This window comes from Dromiciops gliroides, chromosome 3 (genome assembly GCF_019393635.1).
Source record: "Dromiciops gliroides isolate mDroGli1 chromosome 3, mDroGli1.pri, whole genome shotgun sequence".
Taxonomy (NCBI): Eukaryota; Metazoa; Chordata; class Mammalia; order Microbiotheria; family Microbiotheriidae; genus Dromiciops; species Dromiciops gliroides.
The window spans coordinates 582857354-582879942 of NC_057863.1; the positions used below are offsets into that span (position 1 = coordinate 582857354).

General features: G+C 38.8%; 1 protein-coding gene and 1 pseudogene across 2 annotated transcripts; both read left to right on the top strand.

The window, feature by feature from the left end:
* Positions 1 to 7819: 7819 nt before the first annotated feature.
* LOC122749710 (olfactory receptor 52J3-like) lies at positions 7820 to 12433 on the top strand. Of its 2 annotated transcripts, none has more exons than XM_043996195.1 (2): positions 7820 to 7827; positions 11497 to 12433. In XM_043996195.1, exons 1-2 carry the CDS (start codon positions 7820 to 7822, stop codon positions 12431 to 12433), a joined length of 945 nt encoding a protein of 314 aa, XP_043852130.1. The 2 variants fall into 2 exon arrangements, with proteins under 2 accessions (XP_043852130.1, XP_043852131.1); XM_043996196.1 differs by lacking the exon at positions 7820 to 7827 and adding an exon at positions 7904 to 7929 and having other exon boundaries at positions 11518 to 12433.
* Positions 12434 to 21098: 8665 nt separating this feature from the next.
* LOC122750230 lies at positions 21099 to 21733 on the top strand (annotated as a pseudogene).
* Positions 21734 to 22589: the final 856 nt, after the last annotated feature.

Sequence of the window (22589 nt, forward strand, 5' to 3'; positions counted from 1 at the left end):
CCAGAAAAACCTGCAAGGTTGATAGAAGCAATTCTAGATCTGTGTTTAGATCTGTTAGTATCAAAGTGTCTACATATATTCATAAAGATTGGCAAATGAACAAGGTTTAGAATTGTGTGTCTATGTGGTTGTATTGAAAGGGCTAGAATTGAATTTTGGATTAGCTCTAGGAAAGGTAGTTGTGTTTTTATTGACAAAAATAATTTAATTAAATATGATAGGGGGAAAGTATAAACATTGTAACCTTGACCTTTGCTCCAAAACCCTGTGATCTCATTCATGTAGGTATGGACTCAGATCTCAGCTTTTCCATGAACATCTTGTAGGACCTTTTCACACATCTTCTAAAGTTCACCACATGGGGCTTACCTAATGTGCTCAGGGCCTTCTTTTCCTTCTCTTGACTTTTTCTAGGAAACTAGGGGAGCATCATGACTCTCCTTCAGGTATCATTGTTCTCACCAAGGACCCATAAGTATCTTCTTTATAATTATCTATTTCTTTGACAGCTTTTATATCCCTTGAACTAAATTCTGTTACAACCAAAAAATTCCTTTATAAGCAAAACAAAATGAAATGTTGAAATAATAGTATTAGAAGTATTTTTCTCCCAAATACAATAGAAATTAATTCCATCAAAGCCTGATGTCATCTAAAAGTTCCAATTAAGGCAGTCTAGAGCCATCTCTCTATTTAATGAGGAGACCTTACAACTCTTTCCACTAGAAACAGAGATAAAAACAAATCTCCTCTAACACCATTATACAAAATAATTCACTTTAAGTAGCACTTAAATAATTGCAAAACACTTCCTCAGAACAACCCTATGAGGTAGTTAGTGAAAGTACTAATTGAATTTTACAATCCAATAAATAAACCTCTGAGAGCTTGTTTGTCCTTAATTCCACATCCAGGAAAAGTCTAAAGTGAGATTCAAATGACTAGATAGGGCTGCTAGGTGGTGCAGTGGATAAAGCACAGACCTTGGATTCAGGAGGACCTCAAATCCAGCCTCAGACACTTGACCTTTAACTAGCTGTGTGACCCTGGGCAAGTCACTTAACCCTCTTTGCCCTGAAAAACAACAACAACAACAACAACAAATGACTAGATAAACTAGCTATAGCAATGGTGTTGATTGTTGCTGCTGCTGCTGCTTCTGCTACAACTAATAATAGAAATATTCTTTTTTCAGAGACTGTATTGAAATCTATTTGTGTGAATCTGGAAAACGAAAAAAAATGTGATTTTGCCATCTCAAGGAATGCCCATTGTGAGAACTACTTTTATTAAGGGATATTAGGTATATTGAACACAAGAGAAAATATGGTATAGTGAATATGAATTGGACTTGGAATCAAGAAGACAGGGGTTCAGATTTGACCACCGACCCACTGAGTAAGTGAAAAAAATCCAAACTTCTATGTGCCTTGGGAAATCACCTAAGCCTTGTCTACTAAATAAAGGACCAATTATAGGGTCATTGAATTTTGCAAGATTATCTCAAATCTCTGTATAATAAAGAATATGATAATAGCTTTAAGATTGGAAGGTAGGGGGCAGCTAGGTGGCACAGTGGATAAAGCACTGGCCTTGGATTCAGGAGGACCTGTGGTCAAATCCAGCCTCAGACACTTGACACTTACTAGCTGTGTGACCTTGGGCAAGTATTTAACCCTCATTGACCCACAAAAAACAAACAAACAAAAAGATTGGAAGGTAATTTAGAGGAAATCTAATCTAGTCCATCCCCTCATTTAAAAGATAGAGAAATTCACACACACACAAAACTTGTTTTAAGTCAAATAAGGGGCCAGGCCTGGATTCACACCTGTGTTCTCAGATTCTAAAATCCAGTATACCCAAACCTTAGTTTAGTTTTAAGTACATGGGATAAAATTAATCTCCAGTTCAATAATCCCCTGTCTTGTAGATCAACTTTGGGGGAAGCTAGGTGGCACAATGGATGGAGCACTGGCCTTGGGAGGACCTAAGTTCAAATCTCACCTCAGACATTTACTAGCTGTGTGACCCTGGGCAAGTCACTTAACCCTAAATTGCCTCAAACATTCAGCGTCATCTACAGTTGTCCTGAGCTATATCTTGCCACTGGACCCAGATGACTCTGGAGGAAAGAGTAAGGTTAGTGATCTTGTACAACCTTCCCTCACTTAAATCTAATTCACTACAAATCATGACATCACCTCCCAATGTTAATGATTCTCTTTGAAAGTGTAGGACAAGTAACTTTGATTCAGGAGAAATGGGAATAAAGATAATCTCTGCAAGCACATCCTACTTTGTACTTAACATATATTACAACTTCATGATTTTAGGAATGTGTTCCTTTCCATAAATTCTCATAGGGAAAACAAAACAGTTAAACACTAAGAGTCTGTTATATTCCCATGGGTGGAAGACTATCCCTCAAAATATTAGGTGGACCATTTGGGAGTGTGGAATATTAATTCAGATTTCAGTTGGGCCCATGCCATATTATGGTTCTCCGTTTTGTCCCCACCCTAACTGATGGAAACATATTAACACACATTTTTTGTTGATGGGTCTCATTTTAAGAATTTTATCTAAATAACAAAGATGCATGGGATCATTAGCTAAGAGGAAACCAGAGACCAAGAAAATATAATAAAACAAAGGGAAGGTTGAATCATTATAGGGGAGAGTTGGTGGCTGTGTGTGTGTGTGTGTGTGTGTGTGTGTGTGTGTGATTCAGTGTGCCTGTGAAGCCTGTGAAAGGACTTCTGCCTACTTTCAACACTGGACAGGCAGCATGATACAGTAAGAAAATATTGAACTTACAGCCACAGTATTTGAGTTGTGAATTCTACTTGTGTCACTACTTTTGTGCCCTTGGACAATCAACAACCTCTGTGGGACTCAATTCATCTACACAGTGAGGAAGTTGGACTTGATGAGCTCTAAGATCTTTTTCAACATTAAAGACAGAAGCCTATGAACTTCTGACAATGATGCTCTTATCCCACCCCACTCTGGGTCCCCTTAGTAATGTTTCTCTCTTGTCTTGACAATTAACAGGCAGGTTGTTCTCCAGAAGCCCCTTGTAAAAATGCTTGCAGGCTATTTGGGAGGGGATGTGTTTATGTGAAGGGAGAGAAGTCTAGGCCTCTTCTGTTCAGATGTAGGCATGGCTTGATTCATCATAGCTTCAAATTGACACCCCAGCATTGAGAAGGCCTTTCTCTGAGAGATCCTGGAAAACATTTGGAGAGTGAGGTAGTAGGATGATAGTGATCATGCCAGTGAGAGGCCTGAGAGAAGGTTTGGTGTCTCTAAATTTGAACTTTGACAGCCTCATTTTTTTGCCAATGCCTTTGCAAGTACATGAGTGTGCAGAAGCCTGTTTGTGTAAACACAAATGCACATACTCATGTAGACAAATCAGAGAATTATAGAAATCAGACCTGGAATGGATATTAAAGAAAAGCTAGACGAATTTCTTAATCTAGGTGTCCATGGATAGAATGAAGGGATCAGTGAGTTTAAAGGTGGAAGAAAAAAAAAATCCTTTTTTTATTTTCCCTATCCTTTAAATGAAATTGAATATTTTAGAAAATTGTGAATATTGGAAACAAAATATCCTTTTTAAAAAGGGTTTATGGACTTCCCCAGACTGCCAAAGGAATCTCTGAAATAACAAAAAGTTTAAGAACCCTTTTTCTAGACCAACCCCTTCATTTTGCAAGTGATGTAGCTGAAACATAGACAAGCTAAGAGACACACCAATTACAAAGTGACATGGCCTAGCTGAGAGTTAGGTCACAACTCTTGACTTTCAGCCCAGACAGAACACTGAGTATCTGTTGGGGGGACTTGCAACCTGGATTGGGGGGAGAGGAAGCTAGCTCACCAAAAGAATTGGAGGCTCATCACTATGGAGAACTGTCCCATTTCCCTGGTCTTTTTGTATCTTTACAAAACAAAGAAATGGGAGGGAAGGACAAGATAACTGTGAGGGGATCTTTGTTTAATAGGCTATCAGTAGGATATGCAGCATCCATCTACATTCTGCAGATCATCTTGCAGATCTTAATATTGCTTATCAGTTTACCTGGGTCATGCTGGGTCATACCTTATTCCTGAGTTGGGAGACCCAGCTGCTTTTCTCTTGACCTTGGGGTTGGGATCTTTAGGTTTCTTGGGTCCCACTGCATTCCTACAACATATCCTGAGTGTGCATATATGCCCATTTGTAGGTGTTATCTCTCCTGAGTATGAATTGTGTTGGGTGTGACTATGCAAGTAATTCAATTCGAGTCATAAGATATTTATTAAGTACTTACTAAAATCCAGGTGTTCTACTGGTTGGTGATTGTACAAAGGTAAAAATGAAACAGTCCCTCCCATCAAGGGACTTACTTTCAACTGAAGGGGAAATGGCATGAATATGAATAGGAAAATAGTTGCAAAAAACAATAAAAATATAATGAGTAAGAAAAAAATACCTGAGATAATCAGGAAAGGCCTCTTGTTGGAGTGACATTTGAGGTGAACCTAGAAAAGAGTGAGAGGTTTTAAGGGGTGGAGATTAGAAATGAGAGCATTCCAAGCATTGGTGTAGAACCTATGCAAAAACACAGAGCAGGGGAACAGAATATTGTGCCCATTCCTTTGGCTGGAAGAGAGTGTGAGTGAGAAGAAAGATAGGAAGGCAATGTGGGAATTTAATTTGTTATATGGTTTCTTTCTTTCTTTCTTTCTTTCAGTGAGGCAATTGGGGTTAAGTGACTTGCCCAGGGTCACACAGCTAGTAAGGGTCAAGTATCTGAGGTCAAATTTGAACTCAGGTCCTCCTGACTCCAGGGCCCATGTTCTATCCACAGTGCCACCTAGCTGCTCCTATATGATATGTTTCTAACAGGAGTTTGGTTTCTCAATAGGGGTTGTGTGAGAAAGAGAAGTGGGCAGATTTTTATTAAAGTAAAATAAAACTTAAGAAAGAAATGAAAAAAAAAACCTGATGTCACAGTATTAAAGGCTTTAAATTCTAAATAAAGGATTCTGCATTTTATCTCAGAGTAAACCAGGGGTATCCACAGTTATGCCTGTTCATAGTAGTATATACATTTGTCAAAATAGGCATAGTCATGGTATTAATAATAATAACAATTCATCTTTATGGGGATACGGGGCAAAGACCTCTATGTTCCAAGTGCTGTGCTTAGGCTTCACAAATATTGCCTCATTTTATCTTCTCAGAAGAGGATAAGAAATATTATTATGTCCATTATATAGTGGACAAAAATGAATTGATTAGAGTCAAGTCACTTAGATGAGGCTGCTTTTGAACGTAGGTGTTTCTTACTCCAGATCCAGTGCTTTGTCCACTGCACCACCTAGCTGTCCCTTTGAGGTTTAGAAAGCACATTAAAAATATTTAATGTGATCTTTACAATAATGCTATATGGGAGGTTCCAATATTACCCCCATTTTACAGAAAATGAAACTGAGGTTGGGAGGTTAAGTGCTGTGGCAGGGCTGCATAGGTAGTAAATGTTGGAGGCAGGGTTTGATGTTAGATATTCCCTTCTTTAAGAAAAGAAAGAAAGAAAGAAAGAAAGAAAGAAAGAAAGAAAGAAAGAAAGAAAGAAAGAAAGAAAGAAAGAAAGAAAGAAAGAAAGAAAGAAAGAAAGAAAGAAGAAAGAAAGAAAGAAAGAAAGAAAGAAAGAAAGAAAGAAAGAAAGAAAGAAAGAAAGAAAGAAAGAAAGAAAGAAAGAAAGAAAGAAAGAAAGAAAGAAAGAAAGAAAGAAAGAAAGAAAGAAAGAAAAGAAAAGAAAAGAAAAGAAAAGAAAAGAAAAGAAAAGAAAAGAAAAGAAAAGAAAAGAAAAGAAAAGAAAAGAAAAGAAAAGAAAAGAAAAGAAAAGAGCTTTATTTGCTAGGCAATCTGTGGGGTATGCTCACACATGCTTACATTTCTGTTCCCTAGTGGCTCCTTGTCCCCAGGGCATAAGTTGTTAGTAGTCCCAGGAGGGAATGGGGATCTTGGGGTCCAGGAAGTACTTTTAGATAGTTTGTTAGCAATTGTTCCTCTGGGGAGGCTGAGGCCCTGCTATAAAAACCTCCTTTCCTTGCCTAGGGAGGCATTTTGTATAGAGCCATTCTAGGCTGTGGGGGCTCCCAGGCCTCATCTGAGTTTTAGACTTTTAATTCTCTAGTGAGTAGACTAGATTTCCTTTAAGGTTTTTTACAGTTCTAAACCATGATTCAATTTCTTTATTGTGGAATGATTTGAGATATCCTTAAAATATGAAAAAGCCCCTGAGAAGTATAGGCTGGCAATTAGCATCAGTGGGATCAGTTGGTCTACCCTCCCATCTTCGTACAAAGCCATTCTCCAACCTCCTGGAAAACAAAAATTTTCAGGTAGAAATGTCTGATGATCTACATCACTGATTAAGTTCTTGAAAAGGGCAAAGCTCATGGTTAACTAAGAATCCCATTCCCATGGAAGACGGAAGGGAGGGAATGGGTTAAATTTAATATGGAAGGGACTGATCCTAGGAGCATTGCTCATTGGAAACAAAGTTTGTCAAAACCACTGGGTTGCCCTTAGGGCCTATGAAAGGCTTCAATAAAGCAGATTTTTAATCAAGCTAGAATTTGAAGCGGGTAATGTTCTTTTAGTCTCCAGGTTCCAGTCTCCAGGAAGATGGTATGGCCTCATTAACTGTCTTTTCTTCTTGGTGAAATGCCTGTAAGGGATGATACCTCTTCCACGTCTCTTTCATTGTATTCTGAACTAATAGGGTCTGAGCTATTTTTTCTCTGCCTGTGTCTCTCTCAGAGTCTCTTTCTGTCCCCCTGTCCATTTCTCTGTCTCCTCTCCCCATGTCTTTTTAAGTAGCCTAATTTTTTAATGCCATATAAAGGAAACTAGTGAAATGTGTGAGCATCTATGTAAGTGTTTCTGAATAATAACTAGCATTTGCATAGAAAGTACTTTGCAAATATTATCTTATTGGATCCTCAAGACAACTTGTGGAGATGGATGGTATTATTATCCCCATTTTACAGAGGAGAAAAGTGAGACAGAAAGATTAAATAACTTACTGATGGTCATACTGCTCGTTGTAGCATCTGATGTGAGACTTCAGACTCAGGTCTTCCATGATCCTAAGGCCAAGACCCTCATGGACCTAGCTGAATGTCTGATTACCCACAACATTAAGGTGCTTTTTCTTTTGTCTGTTTTAATAATTTTTGTGCTTTAAGATTTGAAAAATATTTTACATATATTTTCTCATTTGATCATCATCTGTGATATTGGTGTCATTATTAGTCCCATTTGATAGATGAGTAAACTGAGGTTAAAAGATGTTACATGACTTGGTCAGGGTCATATAACTAGCAAGGTTCTGTGGTAGAATAAAACTCAGGTCTCCCTGAATTTTATCCAATATATCACCTATCTGCCTGTGTGTGGGTATGTATGGATCTGTGTCCATGTCTATGAGATAATAGATGTTTCTGGATATGTTTGTGAGCAACTGAACAGTTGTTTTTTGTTTCTTTTTTTGTTTGTTTGTTTTTTTTTAGTGAGGCAATTGGGGTTAAGTGACTTGCCCAGGGTCACACAGCTAGTAAGTTACTCAGGTACTCCTGACTCCAGGGCCAGCGCTTTATCAACTGTGCCACCTAGCCGCCCCAAACAGTTGTTTTAATGTACTTTTGTGCACTTTTTTTGGGGGTGTTCTTTTGGAGCACTTTTGTGAATTGAGGTCTGTAGTGAAAAGTATCTCTATTGGCATGTATATATGTGGATATGTGAATCTGTAGTTGAATGACTGTGTTTACCTTTGAACATTGGTGTTTGATGGTCATTGCCTGTGTAGGAGTGTCAACATCTGTGTCTGCATTATAGACTATGTCTGTGAGTCTGAATTATGATCTGTGTATATATTTTTATGGGCTATGCCTATGTATGTGTTGGAGCTGGCTACACATGCATACCTGTATTAGGAAATAAAGTCTCAGTGTATGTCTATGTGAACTTCTGTTTGAGTATGTTTTTATGCATGTGGCTATATGAATATGTATATGTGTGCCCATGAGCAAATAGTGTATGTTGTTTATCACTTCAACTGACAGAAATGTGCCAAGGGCAGGGAATTGTCTCCTCCTTTAGCTAATTCCAGTCCCCATTCTCAAATCCCTGCTCAGGTTGCCCATAGCTCAGAAGACATGTGGGACTAAGGTGACATTGAGAAGATCTTGGGGAAGAGAGGTACTCTCCTTTTATCTGTTTAAAAGCAATGTGGTGGGGCAGCTAGGTGCTGCAGTGGTTAGAGCACCAGCCCTGGAGTCAGGAGTACCTGAGTTCAAATCCGGCCTCAGACACTTAACACTTAACTAGCTGTGTGACCCTGGGCAAGTCACTTAACCCCAATTGCCTCACTAAAAAAAAAAAAAGAAAGCAATGTGGTACAGTGCAAAGAGTGCTGGGTTTGGAGTCAAATGACCTGGGTTTAAATTCGAGCTCTGCAATCTTGGGCCACTTGGCCCCTATGGTCTATTTCCTCCTTTGGAAAATGAAGGGGATTAGGCTTGATGATAGCTAAACAACCTTCTCATTCAAAATTTAGCATCCTTTACTGAGTTTCTTCATTGGGAGACTCTTATCTGAGAACAAGAGTCAGGATGCCAACCTGCAGATGAAGAGGTAACTATGCAGCCCCTGTTGAGGATATAGATTTTTACATTGTTTCTGAGGGAGGGGAAAATTCCAGGACTTCAAGAAATTGTTTCTGTCCTTGAAACCTGCACAGTCCTTCCTGATACCAGGGACTCAAGATTAGGAACCCCCTTCTTGGAATCGGTGGGCCTGGCTGGATTCAAATCTGAAATTTGTTACTGACTACTTGAGTGAACTTGTTTAAATCACTTAATTTCTATTTTCCTTGACTCTAAAATGATGGGATTGAAGTAATTAATCTTTAAATACGGTTTGGATTTAAATCCTGTTGTTTTAGATAACCACATCCTCTCAATCTCTGTGTAAAGATAAAACAAAATGTGCATTCCCCCTGAAAGTCAGAAAGTTTAGCTTTTGCTATCACCTAGGAGCAGTTTAGCTGTTTATCTCAAAAGGCACTCAGTTTAGCTGTATTTATCTCATAAGAACCCCGAGGTTTTCATAGATACCTCAGCCTTGGATCCTTCTCTTTCCTATATTCATCCCTTTTCTCCCATTAGGTCCTCAAGATGATGATAATGATTCTACTAATAATAACAATAACTCAAATTTCCATAGTTCTTTAAGCATTAAGAAATATTTTCCTTATAATAATCCCTCATAATTAGGGGATTGTAAGCATTAGTATCCTCATTTTATAGGTGAAACTAAAATTGAAAAGGGCTAAATAAATCATACACAGTCACACAGTTAAGATGCAGAGAGAACTGGGACTTGAATATTTGTCTTTGGAATTCAGGACCAAGGTCTCCCTCTCTACCACAATGTCTTTCTAAGACATCTGACTTCTACTTCTAATCCTCTAATTCCCACTATCAATTAAGATTCATCTTCCATCCCACCTCAATTTGAGTTTCACCAAATGTCTGTTCACATTTTTCTCAAAAGTAAGTGTCCTTTTTTGCTTCAATAGAGTGTTATCAGGGCCTCCACCAATAATTCTTTCTCATATTCCACGTAACTACTTATATTCAGGCCTACCTAGAGCACAAATAATCCCACACTCGTTCATAGTATTTTTTTTTTTTTAGTGAGGCAATGGGGGTTAAGTGACTTGCCCAGGGTCACACAGCTAGTAAGTGTTAAGTGTCTGAGACCAGATTTGAATTCAGGTCCTCCTGAATCCAGGGCCAATGCTTTAACCACTGTGCCATCCAGCTGCCCCTCGTTCATAGTATTTTGAGAGATCGCTGGCATAATGGACAGAGAGTCAATTTTAAGGTCAGGAAAACCTGAATTCAACACTTGTCTCTAACTCACCTATCTCTTTGTAAGTGTCTCCTTGAAATTGTGGTCTGATTATTGATTGTCTCAATAATTCCAATTAATTCACTGAGTTTAAAATTTACAAAGTATGTTCTCTTTTGACATCTGTGTGAAGTAGGTATCTATAAAAAGGAAAGGGAAGTTCAGAGAAGTTTCTCCATATTTAGATAGCTAGTAAATAATGAAGCTAGATTTTTTTGTTTTTTGAATTCCTGGCTACTGTCCCCAAGACAAGAGCTCATTGCAATAAAGCTAGCATTTACATTGCATTTTAAGGTTTCCAAAGCACTTTATGTAACCTCACAAGAGACCTATGATGGAGGCCCTATTATTATTATTATTATTATTATTTCATAAATGATAAATCCAAGGCTAAGAGGAATTAATTGAGGGTGTCACAGGAAGGAAAGAAATAGGCATTATCAAGTACCTACTATGTTCTAGGCACTGTTAAATGCTTTACAAAATATTTTCTCATTTGATCTTCACAACAACTCTGAGAGGAACCTGTTATTCTCTCCCTTTTTTTTTTTTTTTTTAGTGAGGCAATTGGGGTTAAGTGACTTGCCCAGGGTCACACAGCTAGTAAGTGTTAAGTGTCTGAGGCCGGATTTGAACTCAGGTACTCCTGACTCCAGGGCCGGTGCTCTATCCACTGTGCCACCTAGCTGCCCCTATTCTCTCCCTTTTTACAGAAAAGGAAACTGAGGCAGAAAGCAGTTAATAATCTTGCCCAGAGTCAAAAGCTATTCAGTAGTTTTCTTGAAGCAAGGTTGAGCACTTTAACCCACTGTGCCACCAAGGGGCTCATACAATATCGAATACATCCATGTAAGATAATCATTTGACCCCACAAAGGCAGTGTTTGGCATGGACCAAATTGAGCCATTTACACTTCGTTGCTCAGTGACTTATATATTTATAAGGTAGTTTCCAAGTATTAAGATCTCCTCTATGACTCTAATTATGAGGAGTAATTCTCAAGTCAAGGTTATTTTTCAATTTGAAGTCAAGTAGGGACTCCCTCATTGATCAGGGTGAGCACTCAGTCAGATTAAAGACTGCTCCATCTTTGTCCAAGGTTAGGGATTAGCTCCTAGATAAAGTTACAATTTTGCATCTATAACCAGAGAAAGGGATGACTCAGTGAATGATATATTTCTGTTACCAGGGTAAGAAGGTCAGTTTGATAGCAAGATCTAATAGGCTTGGGGCAGGTAGGTGGTACAGTGGATAGAGCACTGGCTCTGGAGTCAGGAGGACCTGAGTTCAAATCTGACCTCAGACATTTGATACTTACTAGCTATGTGACCCTGGGCAAGTCATTGCCTCAAAAAAAAAAAAAAAGATCTAATAAGCTCACTGAATTACCATAACCACTAAGTTGGCTTCAGTAGTTTCATGTGTTAACTCCCTGAACTAACAATTTACACAACCACCTCTTTGTTTGTTTCCTTCCAAGGAGGGGAAAATTCTCTTGGCCTTTCAGCTGATGGGAGGATGTCACAGCATAATGTGAGCACCTTTCACCCAGCCACCTTTATTCTCCTAGGCATCCCAGGACTGGAGCATATCCATGCTTGGCTCTCCCTGCCTTTCTGCTCTGTCTACATTGTGGCTCTGCTGGGCAATATCACCATCTTACTGGTGATTTGGGTTGAAAGGACGCTCCGTGACCCCATGTTCTACTTCCTGGCCATCCTGTCAGGTATTGACCTGGCCTTGTCCACATCTTCCGTGCCTCGGATGTTAGGCATTTTCTGGTTTGAAGCCCATGAGATCAGCTTTGGGGCCTGCCTGGCCCAGATGTTTCTCATTCATACCTTCACAGGTATGGAGTCGGCTGTCTTGTTAGCCATGGCCTTTGATCGTTATGTTGCCATCTGCGCCCCACTCCGCTACACAACCATTCTGACAGCCAATGTATTGGCAGGTATTGGGGTGGCCATTGTTCTACGTGCTGTTGTGCTCATGCTGCCTATCATATACCTGACCTATCGCCTGCCTTTTTGCCAGGCTCGTGTCATTGCTCATGCCTACTGTGAACACATGGGCATTGCCAAGCTTGCTTGTGCCAGCATTCGTATCAATGCCATCTATGGACTTTTTGTCGCCTCTTTCCTGGTCTTGGATTTGATCCTGATTGGAATCTCCTATTGCTACATCCTACGTGCAGTCTTTCGCCTTCCTTCTCGTGATGCTCGACTCAAGGCACTTAGTACTTGCAGTTCACATGTAGGAGTTATGTGTGTCTTTTATACACCCTCCCTCTTCTCCTTCCTCACTCACAGATTTGGCCACCACATCCCTCGATATGTCCATATTCTTGTTGCCAACCTCTATGTGGTCATCCCACCATCGCTTAACCCTGTCATCTATGGTGTGAGGACAAAGCAAATCAGAGAGAGAGTACTCCGGACTTTCACTGGCAAATAGACCATACCACCTCCGTAACCCGTAGGGAACAGGATTCCTCCAAGTGAGCATTCAGTGTGGTCCTTGAAAGAGATGGTGTTTCTTACCAGCTTAAGGTATCACAGGGCACCTTAACAATGGCAGAGAACCCAAGCATAACTAAAAACCTAAGACCGCATAGGCCTGATTTGCCTTTCTTATGGAAATTTTTTGAACATCAGTTATTCAAATGTTGATGTTTTTTCTAGGTTGAAGTGCTGGGATTTCTCTAGTCAGGGAATGTTTGAGAAATCATGACTGTTCTGTTTCTAGTGGATCATGTTTTGTGCTCTGACAAGGACAGAAAAATGCTTCTCTGGTTGGAAGGAAGAGGGAGTGAGGTAGAGGCTGGTTAATAGAACTCATATCAGATTGAGCTGGTCCCAGAGGACAGAATGTATGGAAGTATCATAGAGTCAGATTCCAGCTTGCTTTCAAGGAAATAACTTCCTGTGAATTAGCACTACTAGAACAAAAGTGGAATGGATTTTTTTTTTTCATTAGGTAAATGAATTTTCTATTCATTGAGGACTTCAGTCAGAGCTCAGATGTTTTGGGAACTCTGTGAAGGGGTTTCCTGATCATGTAAAGATGCAAGCTCTTTATATCTGAGATACCAGGATTTATTCAGAGGCACTTGGTCAGTCTGAGGTGAAACTTAAATCTAGGTTCTCTTCACTCCAATCTAATTCATATCCACTAAACCATGTTTTTTCTTGTGTTCAATATCTGTAATCTTAATAAAAGTAGTTTTCACAAGGGATATTTCTTGAGCTCAAAAAATATTACACATTTGTTTTTCTTGTTATCCCAATGATGATTGCATCACCAATCATCATTGCTATAGCTAGCATATCTAATGAGTTTAAATCTCATCTTAGATATTTCCTAGCTATGGTATTAAGGACAAAATGTTTAGTTGCCTCATTGTAAAATTCAGTTAGAACTTTGGCTAGCTATGTCATAGATTTTTTTTTGGGGGGGGGGCTGGGCAATGAGGGTTAGGTGACTTGTCCAGGGTCACACAGCTAGTAAGTGTCAAGTGTCTGAGGCTGGATTTGAACTCAGGTCTTCCTGAATCCAGGGCTGGTGCTTTATCCAATGTGCCACCCAGCTTCCCCCTCATAGAGTTGTTCTAAGGAAAAGTATTTTGCAATTCTTTAGATTCTACTTAAAGAGATTTATTTTATTTTATATGATCCTGGTTAGAATAGATAATCTTGCTTTATCATTCATTCTAGTAGGAAGAGTTCCAAGGTCTCCCTCTAGAGAGAAATGCTTCCAATAATATGATTTCAGCCCTTCATTTCAATTTTCTCTATATAAATATAAATGACTTATCCAAAATCACAAAGGTAGTAAGCTGCAGAAGCAGGATTCAAACTCAAGTTCAGTATTTTTTACCACTGAATTATGATGCCTGTCTAGTGCTAAAAGTAGGCAGGCCTCCTTTCACATGCTTCACAGGCACACAAAGGTTAAAATGAATTTCCAGTTCAATAATCCTTTGTCTTGTAGAACAACTTTGACTCGGGAGAATTGAGAATAATGAACATTTTTACAATTACATCTTATTTTATAATTGATATATATTAAAACTGTATAATATTAGGAATTGCTCCTTTCCACAAATTCTCATAGGGGAAAACAAAACAAAACAGAAGAGGCTGAGTTATATTCCCATGTGGGGAAGATGATACCTCAAAATATTAGGTGGACCATTTAGGGTGAGAAATGTTAAGATTTTAGCTGGATCCATCCCATACTATGATTCTCCCTTCTTCCTCCACCTCAACTGATGGAAATATATACCCATACCCAAATAAATACCCATCATTTGTAATTCCTTTGAATGTTTTGTAGACAGGTCACAACACTGGCCCTGGAGTCAACTTAACCCCAATTGCCCTGAAAAAAAATACTGAACTTGAGTTTGAATCTTTTTTCTTTTAGTGAGGCAATTGGGGTTAATGACTTGCCCAAGGTCACACAGCCAGTAAGTGTCAAGTGTCTGAGGCCAGATTTGAACTCAGGTCCTCCTGACTCCAGGGCTGGTGCTCTATCCACTGCACCACCTAGCGGCCCCAAGTTTGAATCCTTCTTCTGCAACTTACTACTTTTGTGATCTTAGACAAGTCATTTAACCTCTGTGGGACTCATTTTTTTTTTCCATTTATACAATGAGTTACTTGTTCTAAGATCTTTTTCAATTTTAAAGTTAGGAGCCTATGAACTTAGGACAATGATGATCTCTTTCCCTCCTCTGGGGTCCCTTAGTAATGCTTTTCTCTTGTACCTGACAGTGAAAAACAGGGAAGTTGTTTTCCAGAAGCCCCTTGTGAAAATGCTTGTAAGTTATTTGGGAGGGGACTTGTTTATGTGAAGGGAGAGACATCTAGCCCTCTTCTGTTCACATGTAGGCATGGCTTTGATTCATCATGGGTTCAGACTGCCAAAGGGTTTCTGTTTTTGTTTTGTTTTGTTTTTGGTGAGGCAATTGGGGTTAAGTGACTTGCCCAGGGTCACACAGCTAGTGAGTGTTAAGTGTCTAAGGCTGGATTTGAACTCAGGTACTCCTGACTCCAGGGCTGGTGCTCTATCTACTGCACCATCTAGCTGCCCCCCAACCCCTCATTTTAAAAGTGATGAAGATGAAACACGGACAAGCTAAGGGACACTCCAAATTACAAAGGGACATCAAGGCCTAGCTAAGAGCTAAACCATATCTCCTGACTTTCAACCCAGGCAGAACACTAAGTACACTGAGTGTGTATAAATGCCCATTTGTAGGTATTTTCTCTACTGAGTATGTTTGAAAATGCGTGTACATATATGTCTATAACTCAAGTCAAGAAATATTTATTGAGTACCTGGTAAAATCTAGGTGCTCCACTGTTTGCTGGTTTTAGAAAGGTAAAAATGAACTGGTCTCTCCCCTCAAGGGACATACTTTCTACTGGAGGAGAAATGATGTGTATGAATAAATAAATATTTGTAAAAAACAATAAAAATATAATGAGGAGGGCATCAAACAACTGGGATCATCAGGAAAGGCCTCTTGTTGAAGCAACATTTGAGCTGAGCCTAGAAAAGAGTCAAAGGTTCTTAGGGGTGGAGATTATTGATAGGGAAAACATTCTAAGCATGGGAGCACAGTCTGAGCAAAAACACAGAGTAGGGAAATGGGATATTTTGTCCATCCCTGGACTGGAACAGAGAGTGAATGAGGAAAAAGGCTGTCAATGTAAGATTTGATTTTGCTTTTCATACCCATTTGTAATAGGAGTTTTGCTTTCCCTTATTTTTTCAATGCTTGGTATGTGAGAAGGAGGGAAAGGCAGATTTTTGTTAAAGTAAAATAAAATTTAATTAAAAAATAAATGAAAACTGAAAAACAAAATAGGCTGATGTCATATTATTAAAAGATTTAAATCTCAAATAAAAAGTTCTGTATTTAACTCCAGAAAAAAACAGGGAGTATGTACAATTATGCCTGTTTATGCTAGGAATAGTAATAACAATCACAATAATAATAGTATTAATAATAATAACTAACGTTTATGGGGGCAAGAACCTCTATGTTCCAGGCAGTGTACTAGGGCTTTCCAAATATTATCTTATTTGATTTTCTCAAATGAGGATAAATCTTATTATTAGTTCCATTTTACAGTAGAGGAAAATGAGACAGATAAAGGTTAAGTGACCTGATTAGGATCACACAACTAGAGTTTGAGAATGTGTTTGAACTAAGGTCTTTCTGCTTCCAAGCCCAATGCTTGGTCCATTGTGCCACCTAGCTGTCACTTTATGGTTTAGAAATCACTTTAAAAATGTATCATTTGGGGCAGCTAGGTGGTGCAGTGGATAAAGCACCGGCCCTAAATTCAGGAGGACCTGAATTCAAATTTGGCCTCAGACACTTAACACTTACTAGTTGTGTAACCCTGGGCAAGTCACTTAACCCTCATTGCCCCACAAAATAAACAAAGAAACAAATAAATGATAAATGAATGAATAATGAATAAATAAAAAACCAAGCAAATAAATAAATAAATGAAATAATAAATAAATGAATGAATGAATGGATATATAAATGAATGAGCAAAGAAATGAATAAATAAATAAATATATTTATATATATAATTTGATCTTTATAATAATGCTTTAAGGGAGGTTCTAGTATTACCTCAATTTTACAGAAGAAGAAACTGAGGTTAAGATCTCAAGTGATTTGCCCAGGGCCACATAGCTGGTAAATGTCTGAGGCAGGATTCGAACTTAGATGTTCCCTTCTCCAAGATTAGAGTTCTATTTGCTAAACAACCTTTGGGGTATGCTCATACATTTGTGAATGTGTGTATACATGTATGTGATGCTGTTTCTCTTTCTCAGACTAGGTTTCATGTGCACATACTTAACCAAGGGCATTCCGTATTCTATCTCCAGAGTTAATTCATAATCCAACTGACCACAGTGGCTTTTCTAAACCTTTTCCTTTGTCCTCACACTTTCCTCTGTTCCCACACTTTTCCTTGCTTCTATAACACTCTCAGCTGAGAACTTTGTCTCATAGTACACTGAAAAAAGTGTCTATTCACCAGAAGGTGACTCTTTTATCATCTAACATTCCATATCTCTCCTTGTTTTCATGACGAAATTCCTTGAGAAAGCTATTTCAAATTAATGCCTTAACATCTTTTACTGCTACTCCCTTCTTCACACTTGACCCTCTGGCTTTCCAACCCATCCTTCAACTGAAACTGCTCTTTCTAAATTACCAAATAATCTCTTAATTTCCAAATTCAATGCCCTTATCTTAGCCCTCATCCCTGGACTTCTCTGCAACCTTTGACGGTGTCAGTCACTCTCTTCTGTCTAGGATTTCCAGCTATTATTCTCTTCCAGTTCTTTTCCTACCTGGCTGATCACCTTTCAAATGCATCCTCAGGATATTCAGCTATAAATGTCCCCTGAGGCTCTGACCTGCACCCTCTTTTCTTGTTCCTCTATATTATCCCTCTATTTCAGGGCTTCTTAAACTTTTTCCACTTGTGACCCCCCTAGTAAGTGTCAAGTGTCTGAGGTCAAATTTGAATTCAGGTTCTCCTGAATCCAGGGCTGCTGCTTTATCTACTGCGCCACCTAGCTGCCCCCGTGACCTATTTTTGTCTGAGAAATTTTCACCCGACCCTGGATATATATGTATACAAAATAGGTATACATAACCTTTTACTGTTGCCAAATTTTTTGCCACCACCACATTCAGTTATGTGATCTCACATGGGGTCACAACCCATAGTTTAAGAAACTAGGCTCTATATTATTTCATTTGGTGATCTCATTAGCTTCCATGGATTAAATTATCATCTCTATGCTGATTTTTTTTCTTCTTCCCATTTTCCTCCACTGTAATGAAAACTATTTATTATATGAAATGGTTCTCTTGGAGAGCATAGGGAAGGAATAGTGGGAAAAAAATTTAAAGTAAAGTTGAGGTGATTTTCATTATTGTTCAATGGGGAATTTCAAATGAAATTGTGTGTAGAGAAGCTTTAGGAAACTTGAAAGTGCCATGTAAATGCAATCTTTTATTAAAGTTAGGCCCCTGATCAGGAGAGGGATGGGGATAATGAGCCACAATTGAATTTTCATCCATGAAATGGTCATGGCACTTATTAAAAGGAAGGTATGGGAGCAACTAGGTGGCGCAGTGGATAGAGCACCAGCCCTGGATTCAGGAGGACCTGAGTTCACTTGACACTTACTAGCTGTGTGACCCTGGGCAAGTCACTTAACCTCAATTACCTCACAAAAAAAAAAGAAGAAGAAGGTATGCTACCCCATCCAGTCATGTTCCTTCTTACTACTGCCTTAGATGCCTTAGCTTTAGGTGCTTTAGTTTCCTCATCTGTAAAATGAGGAGTTGAATAATAGTGATAACCTCACTCAGTCAGACTGTCAGGATCAAGCAGGATGATACATGCAGGGGGACTGGCAGTAGGTCTTAAAGATAGCCACTTAAAAGCCTACCTGGGGAGCTTAGGTGTAACCATATACTTAGGGAGGACCTGAGCTCTGGAGTAATCCAGCACCAATTGTTTTCCTTGGCAGGACTTAACTATGCGTTCAGTAGGCAATAAGTCATTTGCTGTATAAGCATTTATTAAGCTCTTACTATTTAACAGGCCATAAACTAAGTGTTGGGGATACATAGAAAGGTAAAAACAGGCCCCTGACATCAAAGAGCTCACATTCTAATAGAGAGATTTTATATAAACATCTGTGTGAACCACCAACATATTTACAATATAAATCACAGTCTAAAAGGGAAGACTGGAAGAGCAAAAGGTTTGGAAGCAATAACGCCTTTGTTTTAGACATGCTGGGATGGAGATGTCAATGCAACATCCAGTTTGAATTGTCCAAAAGGCAGTTAGTGATGCAAAAGTGAAGCTCAGGGGCAGCTAGATAGCACAGTGGTAGAGCACCAGCCCTGGATTCAGGAGTACCTGAGTTCAAATCCGGCCTCAGACACTTGACACTTACTAGCTGTGTGACCCTGGGCAAGTCACTTAACCCTCATTGCCCTACAAAAAAAAAAAAAAAAGTGAAGCTCAGCAGAGAGGTTAGATTCAGTGTATAGATCTGAGAATCATCTGCAATAAAATGATAATTGAACCCATGCAGAGCTGATGACACTGATTGTGAAAATTTAGATCACAGATTAACTTTTTTGTATCATGGATCCCCTTGGCCATCTGGTGAAACCTACAGACCCATTTTCAGAATTATATTATTGAATATATAAAACAAATCTTCTTCCAATTGCATAGATCCATGAGCACATTAACTGGACCCAGGAAAGTAAAAAGTTTGCTGAAATATTGATTCCGGGATCATAAGAAGATCATTGACTTAGAGTCTTAGAGCTCAGAAAAAAAAATTAGAGGCCACTTAGTCCAAACTCCCTCATTTTACTGATGAGGACACAGAATCAGAGACAGTATAAATGACTTGCTGATCACATGTGAATGGCAGAGCAAGATTCAAATCTAGTTCCTCTGTTTCTGAACTTTCTCCAAGGCTCTTTCACTGTACTACACTGTCTCCTTTTATTGACATAAGTGAATTCATAGGTAAGCAAACATTCTACTTGGCAGAGTATAGAGTCTCAAAAACCATTTTTTTTCCCTAGTAAAGAATTTCCTTTTGGAACTTTCTTACTGATCTCTATTAAGAATAGCTTTTTGGCAATAGAGAAAGAAGCTATAATCAAAGACAACTGTAATGAAAGACTTACCTAGTGTTTAACAAGTTTTGTTGTTGTTCATTTTTGTTTAGTTGTTGTCAGTCATTTTCAGCGGTAGTCAGTTCTACCCTGGGACACTATTTGGGGACTTATTGGCAAAGATCCTGAGGTGGTTTGCTATTCTTTCTCCAGCTCATTTTATAGATGAGGAATTGAGGCAAACAGGGTTAAGTGACTTGCCCAGGTTCATATAGCTAGTATTTGAGGGAAGATTTGAATTCATCAAGATGAGTCTTCCTGACTCCAGGCATAGTGCTTCACCTGTCTTTGACAAATGTAAAGTAATTCAAAAGTAATGAAAATTATATTTTGTTCCTTTTTTATCATGGCATTTTCCACATTATTTTATTCAGAGTTTGAGACCGTTTTTGTCCACTCTTTCCTTGGATGATCCATCTTTGATTTTTTTTCCTTTCATATTCTATATCCTAGAAAGAGGAATGTGGTTGTTTTCACTTTTTAAATCTGCAAGCTGTATTAGAACTAACTCACATAAAAGGTATATATATATATATATATATATGACCCTCCCCATATCAATTGAATATCAAGGGGTGGGGGGGGTGGCTAGGTGGCTCAGTGGATAAAGCACCAGTCCTGGATTCAGGAGTACCTGAGTTCAAATCCAGGCTCAGACACTTGACACTTACTAGCTGTGTGACCCTGAGCAAGTCACTTAATCCACATTGCCCCACAAAAAACCCCCAAAAAACCAACCAAAACAAAACAGAACAAAAAAATCCAAACAAACAAAAAATCAAGGGGTGGAGCAGGAGAAAACAGTTTAATTACTAGATAAAGAGTAAGTCATTAGGTAGTACTCTTTGGTAGTACAGCCAAAAGCCACTGCCTAGGCACATATTACTATTACTATTTCTTTTTCTTTTTTTTTTTTTTTGCGGGGCAATTGGGGTTAAGTGACTTGTCCAGGGTCACACAGCTAGTAAGTGTTAAGGGTCTGAGGCCGGATTTGAACTCAGGTACTCCTGACTCCAGGGCCGGTATTCTATCCACTGCACCGTCTAGCTGCCCTTCACATATTGCTATTTCAACACAGTAACTTTGATACAAACCCTTCTCTCCGCAGGTACCAGTGATGAATAGAACTCACTGAGATTCAGCTTAGAGTTGGAGCTGGCAAGGTAGCATCTTGATAGCTCCTTTGCTCTGTGGGGACTGGCTCCTCTTCCTGTTTCTCTTCTTCCTCTTCCTCTTCTCCTCCACTGTTTCTTGCCTTTTCTCCTTTTCCTCTTCTCTTCTCTTCTTTCTTCTCCTCTTTTCTCCTCTCCTCCCCTCCTGCTGCTGCCCAGCTTCCACAGTCCAATTTCCTGCACCATTATGGTAATCATCAGCTCCAGCATCATGATTGAAGCTGATAAACAAAGTTATGACCCAGACTTATTTTTTATCCCTAAACATTATGTTCAAGATCTGGAAAAAGTATTCATTCCTCATGGGCTAATCATGGAAAGGACTGAAAGTTTGGCAGAGATGTGATGGAGATGGTTGCCCTCTGTGTCCTCAAGGGTGGCTATAAATTCTTTGCTGATTTTCTGGATCATATTAAGGCACTGAACAGGAATAGTGATCAGCCAATTCTTATGACTATAAATTTTATCAGATTGAAGAGCTAAGGCAATGACAGTCACCATGGCACAAAAAAGTGGTTGGGGAAATGATCTTTAAGCCTTAACTGGAAAGAATGTCCTTACTGTTGAGGATATAATTGACATAGGGAAAACATTGCAGACTTTCTTTTCCTAATCAATCAGTATAATCCAAAGCTAGTGAAAGTAGCCAGCTTGCTGGTAAAAAGGACCCCTCAAAGGGTGAGATACAGACCTGACTTTGCGGTATTTGAAATTCCAGACCAATTGGTTTTTGGATACGTTCTGGATTGCAACAAATATATCATGGATTCAAACCATGTCTGTGTCATTAATGATATTGACAAAGACAAATACAAAGCATGAGATCAACTTGGTGTGCGGAGAAGCTTTGAAACACTTGGGGGAAACCCATCAACTTCACCTCTAGAACCCAAGCTCAGTGTGTCTTGTTTCAGCCCTAGGACCATCTGCTCATTAGAGCTTTCTGCATAGAGTGTATCTTGTCTCTTTTATATTGGAAGAATGTCAAACACTTGCTGCAGTTCTAATGGCTCTTTCATTTGCCCTGCAAATTTTAAAGACATACTATCACTTCCCCTGAGTGAATTGTATTGCTTAAATTGCTCTTTGACTTATTTAATTATTTAAGTTATTTAACATTATTTAATTTAAATTTAATTTAAAATTATTTAAATCACATGCACTTTTGCATTGAAAAAAATAGGGGAGGTTTTGGGTATTTTTTTAATTGTAATTTTGTAGGTTACTGAAAATGCTGACAACTGATTGAATATTGTTAACACTTTTTCAACATCAAAGAGGGAAAAAATCAGTTTCAATATATGTTCCACTTTTGTTCAAAAAGCAAGGGTATGGTTATTTTCTGATATGCTTATCTATCTCCTAGAATAGAATTACATTATTATTTCAACGACTTTGGTTATTGTAGCTAATGGGGAATTAAAATGGAAATAATGAGTTCATTTTGAGATGAGTAATAGAACAAGAAGTCAAAATAAAATTAAAGTTCATTGAGCTGTCTGTGCCCCACTCTTTTTTTTCTTTTTTGGGTAGGGCTATGAGGCTTAAGTGACTTGCCCAGGGTCACACAGCTAGTGTCAAGCATCTGAGGTCAGATTTGAACTCAGGTCCTCCTGAATCCAGGGACAGTGCTTTATCCACTGCTCTACCTAGCTGCCCCCTGCCCCTCTCTTAACAG